Genomic DNA, 12,741 nt, shown 5'->3' with positions numbered 1-12,741 from the left:
CTTTGGTTTTCTATATCCAGGGTTGTTTCCATGTGTTCTTTCTTGATTGCTTCTATTTCCATTTTTAATTCCTTCAACTGTTTGATTGTGTTTTCCTGGAATTCTTTCAGGGATTTTTGTGTCTCCTCTCTATGGGCTTCTATTTGTTTATTTATGTTTTCCTGGAATTCTTTCAGGCATTTTTGCGATTCCTCTCTGTAGGCTTCTACTTGTTCTCTAAGGGAGTTCTTCACGTCCTTCTTGAAGTCCTCCAGCATCATGATCAAATATGATTTTGAAACTAGATCTTGCTTTTCTGGTGTGTTTGGATATTCCATGTTTGTTTTGATGGGAGAATTGGGCTCCAATGGTGCCATGTCGTCTTGGTTTCTGTTGCTTGGGTTCCTGTGCTTGCCTCTCGCCATCAGATTATCTCTAGTGTTACTTTGTTCTGCTATTTCTGACAGTGGCTAGACTGTCCTATAAGCCTGTGTGTCAGGAGTGCTGTAGACCTGTTTTCCTCTCTTTCAGTCAGTTATGGGGACAGTGTGTTCTGCTTTCGGGCGTGTAGTTTTTCCTCTCTACAGGTCTTCAGCTGTTCCTGTGGGCCTGTGTCTTGAGTTCACCAGGCAGCTTTCTTGCAGCAGAAAATTTGGTCTTACCTGTGGTCCCGAGGCTCAAGTTCACTCGTGGCGTGCTGCCCACAGGCTCTCTGCAGCGGAAGCAACCAGGAAGACCTGTGCCGCCCCTTCCGGGAGCTTCAGTGCACCAGGGTTCCAGATGGTCTTTGGCTTTTTCCTCTGGCGTCCGAGATGTGTGCGCAGAGAGCAGTCTCTTCTGGTTTCCCAGGCTTGTCTGCCTCTCTGAAGGTTTAGCTCTCCCTCCCACGGTATTTGGGTGCAGAGAACTGTTTATCCGGGCTGTTTCCTTCAGGTTCCAGTGGTGTCTCAGGCAGGGGTCCTGCCGCTCCTGGGCCCTCCCCCACGGGAGCCCAGAGGCCTTATACAGTTTCCTCTTGGGCCAGGGATGTGGGCAGGGGTGAGCAGTGTTGGTGTTCTCTTCTGCTCTGCAGTCTCAGGAGTGCCCACCTGACCAGGCGGTTGGGTCTCTCTCTCTCACGGGGTCTGGGAGCAGAGAGCTGCTGCGGGCCGGGATCCGCGGGTGTGTGTTGATTGTGTTCTGACACGGTGGTCCTTTGGCTTCTGGTCTCTGGTGCCAGCAGGCTTCCAGGAATGGAGGCAGAGCTGTGGACAAAAAAAATAAAGTACAAAAGAACAGCTGGTGCAGTTTACTGCAGTTGAGTGTGCTTTAGGGAGGTTGGTAGGGGAGGGTTCTCACCTGATGGTTCCTTGTGCTAGCAGTCCTCAGGAATGCAGGCAGAACTGTGAGTTGGAAACTGGGTCCTCAGGGAACAGGTCACAGATAACTGATGCTGTGCTTGCTCCAGAGGGACCCAGCAAGTAGGTAATTGGAGAGAGGGATCTCTCCTGGTTGTCCTTGGTGCCAGCAGAAACATCCCCCTCTACCCTGCAAATGCTGTTAGAGCTATGGGCCAGAAAATGGGATACACAGGGGAAAAGGCATGCTCACAGCAGGTGGCTTGCCCCTAAGGGACCTGGCAAGCAGGACCATTTCTCTTGTTTAAGGAGTGATTTTTGCTATTGTATGGTCTGTGAAATTATAGCTCATTATAGAATGCCTAATTTACTTTTATAACATCTCCACAACACACACACACACACACACACACACACACACACACACTTATGTCACAAGGGTTCAATAAAAAATATAAGTTAATGTTTTGTTCCTTATCCCTACAATTGCTCACAGACACAGACTTGGTCCTATAACTAGCTCTGTGCAAAATGTTGGCACAAAATGTTGGTGCTCCTTTGGCTGTAGTGTTGGTTGAGTTTTATCAACTTGACACACGCCTAGACATATCTGGGAAGAGAAAACCTTAATTTAGTAAATGCTGTGGTCATGTTGCCTATAGGCAAGTCTGTGGTAGGTATTTTTGTGGATGTTTTTGTTAATGATTGACATGGGAAGACCCAGCCCACTATGAATGATGAATGAAAATTGTCCTGGATAACAAAAGCAAGATGAGTAAGCCACAGAGAATAAGCCAGTAAGCAGCATTCTTCCATGGGCTCTGCTTCAGTCCCTGCCTTGAGTTACTACCCTGATGGATCAGTGATCAAGTATGACCTGAGAGTCATAAGTTATAAGTCCTTTCCTCGCCAAGTTGCTTCATCACATAAATATAATATAGCTACTTAGTATATCAGACACATTTGGGAACAATTTCTACATGACTTTCTTAAGTTTATATTATGTATGACTGCTGAGGACAGCTCTTGGCAACTGAGCTCTGCAAGTGTTCAAGATGAAGATTGCTCGGTAGCTTCAGCCACTCACACCTGCACACCTTTGAGGTGCCAGAGCACTGACGTGGCACAATGGTAGTCCTCAGTGAGCAGGGGCAAATTGCGCATCCTCTGTTCTTCAGCTGGCAATTGGGGAGACCTAGACAATTCTTAGATGTGTGCACAGAATCTGATTTCTTGTAACAGAACTTCACTGTGACCTTTATAATCTATCCTTATCCTTTCCTATCTTTTCTTTGATGTTGCCTCCTCAGAGCACATTCAATTTTAAAAAAAAATCTATAAATAGGTTCTTGTCATACACTCTACTTCAAAAGAATTCAAAATAAGATAAGCTTTTTCCTTTAGGAACTTCAGTTGTTTTCAGCTAATGTTATTGATAAAGCAGGATATCAGTAGGCAAAAAGAGTGAAGTTGGAATTTAGTCTCACACCATATGAAATAATTAAATTAAATTTAACCAAAAAGTTGAATATAGGATCACAAACTATAAAACTTTTGATAGAAAACACAGTGTGAAAACTTCTGAACATTAGATTTGGCCAGGATTTCCTGAAAATGACATCAGAAACACAGAAAGAAATAGGAGAAAGCACAGACAAATGGGATCATGAGAACATTTAGACAGTGAAAGAATCATATCATATCATACAAGGAAAGAGATAAAGCAGAGAATGGGAAAGAATATTTAACAGTAACATAGAAAGCATGGAACTAATAGTACTAATAGTTACAATATATGGAGAATTCTATAACTCAACTGTAAAATAATAAGAATCTAACAAAACATTTTGCTTGACAATTTTCTAAAAACAATAAGCAGATATCCAGTGTTCACATGAAAAAGAAGTTTTGGACCTTGTGTCTGCCTGCCTCTCCTTTCGAGTAGGGAGTCCACACCCATGTCTTCAAGACCACCCATATCAGCAGTCTACATGAAGACTGCATAGATCATACATGCTCACGCACCTCTCTTCTCCAGGTAAGGACCACAGAATCCCACGAACAACTTCATTAACCACTTCTGCCCGAATGAGGACCATACATTCAGCATTTGCCTGTCCCTATACTACAGTATGAACACACCACTAACTTCAACTAAACTGAGACCACATCTGATACTCTGTTTGCACATTTATACTGCATTGCCCCAAGTCTGAACTGTGCAGCCCATTTATCTAGCATTCAGCCTGAAAAATTGAGTGATAGTGAACAGAGATCCAAACACACATTCAACAAAGAGGATGTCAACTACCCATACCAGGAAACACTACCAATGCCTTAATGACAGACGTCTAGATCCCATCAAAAACCACAAAAAAAATAGAAATAACCAATACAATATGTCTTCTAAAAATTAGTATTCCTATAGAAATGCCCCTCCCTAGAAATCAACTTAAATGACACATAAAACAAGGATTTCAAAATAACAATAATAAATTTGTTCAACGAACTCAAAGAGAATATGAATGAATGCCAGATAGAAGACCACAAAATATAAGCAGTTGGGTGTAATAATAAAAGCATTTCAAGAAAATAGTATTTAATAATAATGAAAAGTGATCCCTAAAGAAGAGTCAAATTAAAATAAAACTCAGTAACGAAACATTCAGAAAGTCAAATAAAAAGCTCCGAGAAAACCTATAGATTCGATCAGGTGGAAGAATGTCAGGTCTTGAAGAAATTGTGAAGGAATTGGATCAATCAACCAAAGCAAATAACCCATGGCCAGAACATCCAAGAATTATTGGAGAGAATAAAAAACCAATCTATGAATCATAGATGTGGAAAAGGAAGAAGAGACTCAGGTCAAAAGCACAGAGAGCATTTTCAGTAAAATATTAGAAGAGACCATCCATAAGAGATTTCCATCAGGTATGAGCTGCATAGAGGACACCAAATACACAAAAGCAGACACCAAACTCCCTACAGCATATAACACCAAAAACATTTAATGGCAAATATCATTAAAACAACTGATAACAAATGTTGATGAGGATGTGGGGACAGGGGAACCCATATTTACTATTGGTGAAATTGCAAACGTATCTCACCACTCTGGAAATCAGTATGTTGAACTCTGGAAAAGCTAAAAAGAAATCTACCATAAGACCTAGCTACACGATGACTCAAAATATGCCCAAAGGACTTGACACCCTACTCCTCAGGTTCTCGGGCATCCAGGTTCATTGCTGCTCTATACACTATCACCAGAAATGGAAACAACCTAAATATCCTTCAGCCAAAGAATGGATAGTGGAAATATGGAACATATGTACTGTGGAATACTATTCAGCTACAAAGAAAATGAAGTAATAAAATTTTCAAGTAAATGGATGCAACTAGAAGAGATTAAATTGAGTGAGGTTTCTTCTCATCTGCAGTTTCTAGCTTCATCTCTTCAAATGTGAGTCTATAACCTGAAGTAACCGCAGAAACAAGGAAAGGAAAAGTAAACCCTAGAAGAAAGAGAAACAGTAGGGAGGGGAATAATCATATACAAGTAATTTGAAAAAGTAGTTTTGTTTTATTTTTTAATGCCAAAAAGGTAAGCTTAGGTCTAAACCTTATTTTCCATAAGGGAAAAATGAGGGCAGAAAAAAGGGCAGTTTCCCAACAGCTTGAGTCGCCGAGTTAGCAGTATAGTAGTATCTGGATTGGCTTTGAACTCCTAGAGAAAAAGCTTTTGGATTCACTAAGGAACTCACAGTTTCAGAGGGCAGGCAGAGCAGTTCAACAGGAGTCCTGGGTAAGTTGCACATATGAGTCATGTTTCTCTGTGTCTGAGATCAAGTATAATTCTTCCGGGCCCAGTGATTTCTCCAGTACCCAACTCCTACCATGGATACTTCCAAGGACAAGCAAGGAAGTCTCTAATCTTGGGTTCCATATCCTGAAAATAACAACATATGACCTTTGTACAATGATTGTATCTGTGGCCTTTGCCTCACTACACTTTTCTGGAATGCTCCAATGGTCTATAAAATCTTAACTGGGACATTTGACATTTTGTATGACAGAAAGAAAGATTTAAGAGAATTCACATACCCTGGAGTAAAGCATTGGTTAAGTTAATGACATTCAGATACTGATAAAATAAAAGCTTAAAATAGATCTTTGCAACAAATATATACAGAAAATGCCAAGAAACAAATGGTGGGAAAAATCAAGTTGAAGGACAGATTCATTAGTTAGAAGTCACTTGAATTCTTACTGAATAAAAGGATTTATATAGTGAACATCTCAATATGCAGTATGCTTTTTGTGCATTCAAAAATAAAGGCTCGGATGTTTCTGGATATTTATTTATTTATTTATTTATTTATTTATTTATTTTATTAGGGTTTTTCTCAAGACAGGGTTACTCTATGTAGCCCTCACTGTCCTAGAACTTGCTCTGCAGAACAGGGGGTCCTCAAACCCACAGATATCCACCTGCATCTTCCTCCCAAGTGCTGGAATTGAAGGTGTGTGCCACCACTGCCTGACCTATATGAGGATTAACAGATGAGTTCAATTCAAGATTGCTATCCATTAGCTAGTGTATCTCTTTCTGCTTATAGAGCAAGCAGCTTTATTCCAAAGTCCTTTCCTATGGATTTTATACTCAGTAGCTTGTTTAAGAAAGCAAGAAAGCCAGGGTTGTTGTTATTATTTTTAATTGCCCTTTTTTTCCAGACCAGTCAAAGAGAGGTTCTGCATCTCCATCAGTTTCACATCACAGTGAAATGTCAGGACATCACCAACATTTAACTTCTTAGCTAATTACCTTGAAAAATAAAAGCATAGGCTTATTCCTAAATTCTTTCTTTGAGGTGGGGTTTGGGGGACAGATGATGAGATGATTGAGAACTGAAGCTAAGGCCTCATTCATGTTTGAGAAGAAAGTCATCTCCAACAGATCTACACCCCCAGCTCCTCTTCTCTTTACCACAAAGAAATTATGCTGGTTGGTTATTGTCAATTTGAAAAAAAAACTGGACATATCTGAGAAGAGAAAATCTTAATTGGGAAAATCTCTTCATGAGATTGGCCTGTAGGCACTTCTGTAGGGTATTTTCTTGATTAATGACTGATGTGGGAGGGCCCAGTTCACTGTAGGTGATGTCATCCTTGGGCAGACAACTCTGGATGGTGTAAGAAATCAGGCTGAACAAGCCATGGAGCGAGCCACTAGGCAGCATTCTTCCATGGCGTCTGCTTCACTACCATTGTGAGGTATTGTCTTAGTTAGGGTTTCCATTGCTGTTAAGAGATGACCATGACCATGACCAAGGCAACTCTTATAAAGGATGATATTTAATTGGGGCTGGCTTACAGGTCTTAAGGTTCAGTCTATTAGCATCATGGCAGGAAGCACAGCAGTGTTGAGGCAGGTGTTGCATGGGAGGAGCTGAGAGTTCTACATCTTCATCTGAAGGCCACTGAGACTGTCTCCAAGGTAGCCAGGAGGAGGGTTTCATTGTCCACCCACACAGAAACACGTTTCCTCTAACAAGGCCACACCTATTTCAATAAGTACAAACATCCTAAGAGTATCATTCCTGTGGGCCAAGCATTCAAACATCTGGATTCATGTGAGCCAAACCTTTTCAAACCACTACAGGACTCCACCGGAGAAGACCACTTAGACATGAGTTCACGTCGATAATATCTACCAGTGTACTTATTTAAGCCAACAGAATGTTGTTGTTAGCTTCCCAGCAACTATGCTGGGTGTTTAGGACACAATTACAGTCCTGAGCCTTTCTAGGGTTGACACATCCTGGGTCAATACACCTCAGATAACAAGAATAGCCACCAGAAGCAGAACCACAGAACCCAAGAAGCAAGTTCATTTAGGGACTTTGCCAGAACTATGGAGTTTAAGTCAGATCTCTGTTCTCATTTTCGTCTTCATATGTGCTGGGCTCCAAGACCTGAGTGGTACCTTCCATTATGGTATGTATTGTGCTAAAATCTGGGAACGAAGGTCTGGGGACCTGCTTCAGTGCCACCCTCTAAGTTTCTACCCTGAATTCTTACCCTGCTTTCTCTCAGTGATAGAATGTGCTCTGAACGTGTGAAATGAAATAGACCACTTCTTCCAAAGCTGCTCTTGGTAATATTGTTTTTTAAATCACAGCAAGAAAAGCTCTGAGATAGATACTACTCAAAGAATCTCTCTGTCTCCATTAATGAGGAACCTTTCCCAGGTAAGAGTCTTAGTACTGACGGAACACTCTCAGACATTAAATTAATTTCCATTTGTACACTTGTTCTAACCAACACATCCTTTAAAATCCTCAAATTGAGGCCTGGAAGACAGGCCCATCATCCGAACCCAGATTCAGTGCTTTGAGTTAGTCCACCACACATATGAGATGCTGGAGTCCATAGAGGAGCTGTTCCTGCAGAAGTAGACTTGGCTACTGTGCAAGGCTAATCCTAAACCCACTAGCAGGCCCCCAGCATGGAGTCACTGTGGTTGCATACCAGACTGCTTACCAAGCTGGGAGACAGAAAGCATTGGGCAGTGGTGCTGCCTGGAGCCTACAGGCACAAAGGTTGAGCCTGCTGATTCTCAGGGTCTCAGACATAGACAGTGGGGAGGTATGTGGCAGCTTGGAACTCACATAGAGCCCCTAGGTCCTCTTTCTAGCCACAAGGTCACCCTGATTCAGAATATCTGAGATGAGTCTCAGTGATGTTCCAGTATGTGTCAGAAACCAAAGCACTTGAACCAGACTAACAACTTGTAATGAATATTTGCATGAAAAGCTGTTTAGACAAAAGAAAAGTACACTGTGTGACACACCACAGTTTCCCATGTAACTTTGATGAATGAATATGAGATGGAGAGGTGGGAAAGATGGAGGAACTAAGTGAGGGATGAGAGAGGTGGTGGTAGGTATGAGAGAGGGCTGTGGTGTCCTTGCCAAGTAGGGTGACAGGGTTGTGTGCAGCAGCCTGGAGCTCGCACACAACTCAGTCCCTGAATATATTGCACAACTGCACGATTATCCTGGTCCTGAGCAACATGATCTTCAAAATGAAGAATTGTTAGTTTTCTGGATTGGACCTAGTCAAAAGACCTACATGGTTCATGCTGCCTCTGGAAGTCACTTTAATAGCTTTAGTCCACATGCCCAAGACCATGTTGAAGCTGTAGGTTCATGTGGATGTCCATGGTCCTACAACAGCCAGGAGCCATGTTGATGTCCCTGACCTGACATTTGAATGTCTGTGGTTTGCTACAGCCTGAAGCCAAGTTGATATCTGTGAGCTATGCTGTCACCAAGGGCTGTATTGATACAAGTGACCTATACTGCCACCTGAGGCCATGGTAACGTCCAGGTTCATGCTGTTGCTAAGGGCAATGTCTGGGTCCATGGTCCTACTGCCCGTGTTACCATTGAATGCTATGCAGATATCCCTTGTCAATGGTACAGCCTGGATCCATGTTGATGGTTGTGTGACATGCTGCCACTGAGGGCCATGTCAATGACCTTAGCCTGTGCTACAGTGGAGGACTGTGATGGTATCTGTTGCCTATGCAGTGGCAGAGGACCAGGTTTATGTCTGTGGTCTATACTGCCACCATAAACCATGCTGAAATTTGTGGCATGTGTTTAAGCCAAAGACGCTGATGTCTATGGTTTGTGCAGTTGCCAGAAACTATGTGTAAGACTATGATTCCTACTCCCGCTCACTGTAAATGGCAAGGAAGCTACTTTTGCCATGCATGGTATTGATGACTGTAGACTCATAGTACAGAAAGAAGGATATAAAAGTCTTCTGTGACAACCCCTAGCCCCACCCCCACGCCCCTAAAAGCAACAGCCTAGATAAGGATGCTGAAGTATAGCATTCCTGGCAGAGTACAAGTTGAAAAGGATGTAATTTTCTTTAAGAAGTTGGCCACCAGTAAGTATATGGGAAGCATAATTCGGACTCCTTTTTCCCCTCTTTCTTTTTCTTCTTCTTTTGAGGGGGGGTTGTAAAAGTGGGGGTAAGGGAGAACTGCAGTGTGAGGACACTCAGGGTTCATAATGTGAAATTCCCAAATATTTAATAAAAACATTACTAAAAAATTTAAATGTTCAAAATATCAATGTTAGATACTTTTCATCATCGAGAAATAAAACACACAAATGGGACAATTTAAATGAATAGAGGTTTATGTGGGGTCATTGATCAGTCCCTGGTTTCTGTCCCTGGGCTGCTAGCCCAAGGAGAGACAATATTATAATGGTGGAGTGTTTGGCAGAGGAGGCTGCTGTCAGCACCGGTCAGGAAGGAAACGGAGGGAGAAAGGAACCTGGGACAAGCTATGCATTCCAAAATCATGATCCTGATGACTTACCTTCTCCTGTGAGGCTTCACCTATGTATTCATCTTGAGATTAATCCACTGATGAATTAGCACCACTAATCACCTTTTTATACTGGCATCACCTGGACACTGAACCATTGTACATGTTCCCCTCACCCTTATGGCTGCCCAATCCCATTATCACAAAGTTGAGAACAATGTACTCCGTGCTTGCTTGTACTTCCTTACTTTGGCTTTAACAATCTAAGTAAGAATAGATGTGAAGAAATCACTACATATCCATAATACAGAACACCTGAGAGTTTTCATCAGCTACCACCTGACAGGGAAGATGGGCTGGGATTAACTGTGAAAATTTAACTGAAACACAGTTTGCTGGTTACCAAAGATGTTCCAAATAGAAGCAGCACTCTAAGGGAAAATGTCAATTTTGTCTCATAGTCTTCTTGGTTACTTCAGCCAGTCTACTCTGTGAAGAGGATAGAACAATAAGTAAAGAGGGGTGTGAGATTGCATATCTAGCAACTCCCCCAAACACACACACACACACACACACACACACACACACACACACACACACACCAAATAGGGGCACACACAGACACACACAAACATACACAGACACAAACATACACAGACACCAACAGACACGCACAGACAGACACATACAAACAGACACAAACCCACACAGACACGCACAGACAGACACACAGACACACACAAATAGAAACAATCACAGACAGAAATCTGATAATCACTATGGTGATTATAGACAATGAACAAAGGTCAGGTTCCTATTCAGAATCCCTTTACACCATACCCTCTCTGAAATCTCATTTCCCCCATTTGTGAAATCACATCCTCCTGATTTTATTTCTCACAGGAAACAGCTGCAAACTCTCATTTTATTGAGTTCTGTGAACATGATGGCATTATAAACAGAAAGAAATATTAATCCAAACTAATGCAAGCTAATACACTGGTGCTTTTGATTCAGGTAGGTGGCTTTCCTTCCCAGTATTTTCTCTTTTGATCAGCAAGAACCTGAGCTTCCTCCTTTTCCTCCCATCCTGGTGCAGTTGCAACGTAAGCCATGTGGTACCTACTTCACAAACACTCTTTGTTCTGTGAAGAAGCCAAAATGGTTACTCAATATGAGAATGAAGGAAATTGATTCTCTTTAGCTATTTTCTTATAAGTGGTACAGTTCATTGTAAAAAGGAGCTACCTGGGCACTGCCAGCCACATCCAGACCTGTTTCTTCTTTTTTCCTGGTTACACAACAGAACACATTTCCACCCTGCAATTTGCTCAGTTGATTCATCCAGACCATCCAGCTGTCGGGTGCCATATTTTTCTCACTTTCCCTTGACTTGATGATAAAAAGCACAGGAAGTGCAGGAAGAAGCCAGAAGAACTTCAGAATGAAAGCAAACTCCTGTCCACACCACCAGTGCAGCAGGAGAATGGCTGCCAGTCACACCAATTAGGAATTCCTAGTAGGGGTTGGATGTGAGCAGTGAATGCAGTCTTTATATTTGGGCAACTATGTATTTTGTGATTTCTTTCTTGCAGCAGCTATTTTTTGTTTGATTTATGCAGGTTTTCTTCCACCTGGAAGGTAAAAAATTGATTAGGTCAGCTAAATACCCTGATGATTTATTTTAGTTGAGAAAGCAGAGGCTCCACAGTATTAACAAAACATAAAATTGTTTGTATATTGAAATCCAAAACTGGAGTCATCTGAGGTCCTGAAGAAGCTTTTAAGTACAAACTTCAATATCTATCTATCTATCTATCTATCTATCTATCTATCTATCTATCTATCTATCATCTAGCTTAGCTATCTGCATACATGTACACAAATGCATTACAAATACATACATGCATGTACAAATACATGCAAATGCACACATTTATATGTTTGTAAAAGTAACTTTTATTCACCTGATTGTCATCTGTCAAATCTTTCTCTGATTCATCACTTTGTCTGTTACTCAATGAGACATCACTTTTAAACAGGGCTGCTTCCTTCTACAAACTAACTTTGCCTACATTTTTTGAAAATAAAGGTACGTACTAAGGGCTTGTCTATATTCTAGTCAGAGGGATTAAAAATGTATATCCAAACCTGATCACATAGACTTTGTGTGGATTAAAATTCCTCTGTATATGTTTGTGTGTATGTGTGTATGTGTGTGTATGTACTGGAGGTATTAAATAAAGACACAAAAGGGAAGATAAATGGGAAAGAACAGATGGAATAATGTGCAGAGAACTCAGCATTGGCAATGGCACCATGGTTGCCTGGCAGTAGGATTCTAGGTATCTGAATATCTCATATTGATGTCAATGCCACTTGCTTTCTCATGATGAGGAATACTTATGTAAGCCTACACAAATCATTGACAATGACATAATGGTAAATTGCATACTACATGCCTATATGCAGCAATTCAGGCTTCTTTAACACTGGCTCTCATAAGACTATCTACTACTTAAAATTATTAACCAGCTAATGAGTGGTTTTGGTCATTAAGTTATTTCTCTGGCTACCTCTGTAAAAAGAAAATTCCTTTCTTAGTGTTTATCAACCTAACAATGGCTGTCTCATGATAGAAAAGCCAGGAATTCAGGAACTGTTCAGTCCATGAGACTTATTAATTCTTAGATCCAATCTGGTACCAGAGCCCAAAGGGATTCCTGGAGAACTGCTGGTTTCAGTCTATATTGGAATCCTGAAAAAGTTGAATTTAATATCAGCTGCAGCAATAGGATAGATGTTCTTGCCAACAAGAGTAAGGGGAAACAGACCAAGAGCAAAACTTCTTTCTTCCACATCCTTTATTATGTCTACCACCAGCAAGCCAAGCCCAGATTAAGGGTGGGTGCTCCTTCTTCAAGTAATCTGATTAAGAAAATTCCTCAGAAGCTGGGTGTTTATGTCTTTAATTCTAGCACTGGAGAGGTAAAAGAGGTAAGTGGAACTCTGTGAGTTTAAGGCCAGTCTGTTCCTCATAGCAGTTCTAGGAGAGCTAAGGCTACATGGAGAGAT

General features: G+C 41.3%; 1 protein-coding gene across 1 annotated transcript in view; it reads left to right on the top strand.

The window, feature by feature from the left end:
- Positions 1–11,820, top strand: part of Jakmip2 (janus kinase and microtubule interacting protein 2) — a 215,378-nt gene extending 203,558 nt beyond the window's left edge. Inside the window, exon 21 of the mRNA NM_001107391.1 lies at positions 11,015–11,820. Within this exon, the coding sequence (NP_001100861.1) occupies positions 11,015–11,176 (162 nt within the window). The 3' untranslated portion in view covers positions 11,177–11,820. The remainder of the gene's footprint in view (positions 1–11,014) is intronic.
- The last annotated feature ends 921 nt before the right edge of the window (positions 11,821–12,741 follow it).

The sequence above is a fragment of the Rattus norvegicus genome, chromosome 18 (assembly GCF_036323735.1).
Source record: "Rattus norvegicus strain BN/NHsdMcwi chromosome 18, GRCr8, whole genome shotgun sequence".
NCBI lineage: Eukaryota > Metazoa > Chordata > Mammalia > Rodentia > Muridae > Rattus > Rattus norvegicus.
The sequence above is the reverse complement of the archived record's forward strand: the minus strand, read 5'-3'. Positions and strand labels throughout refer to the sequence as shown.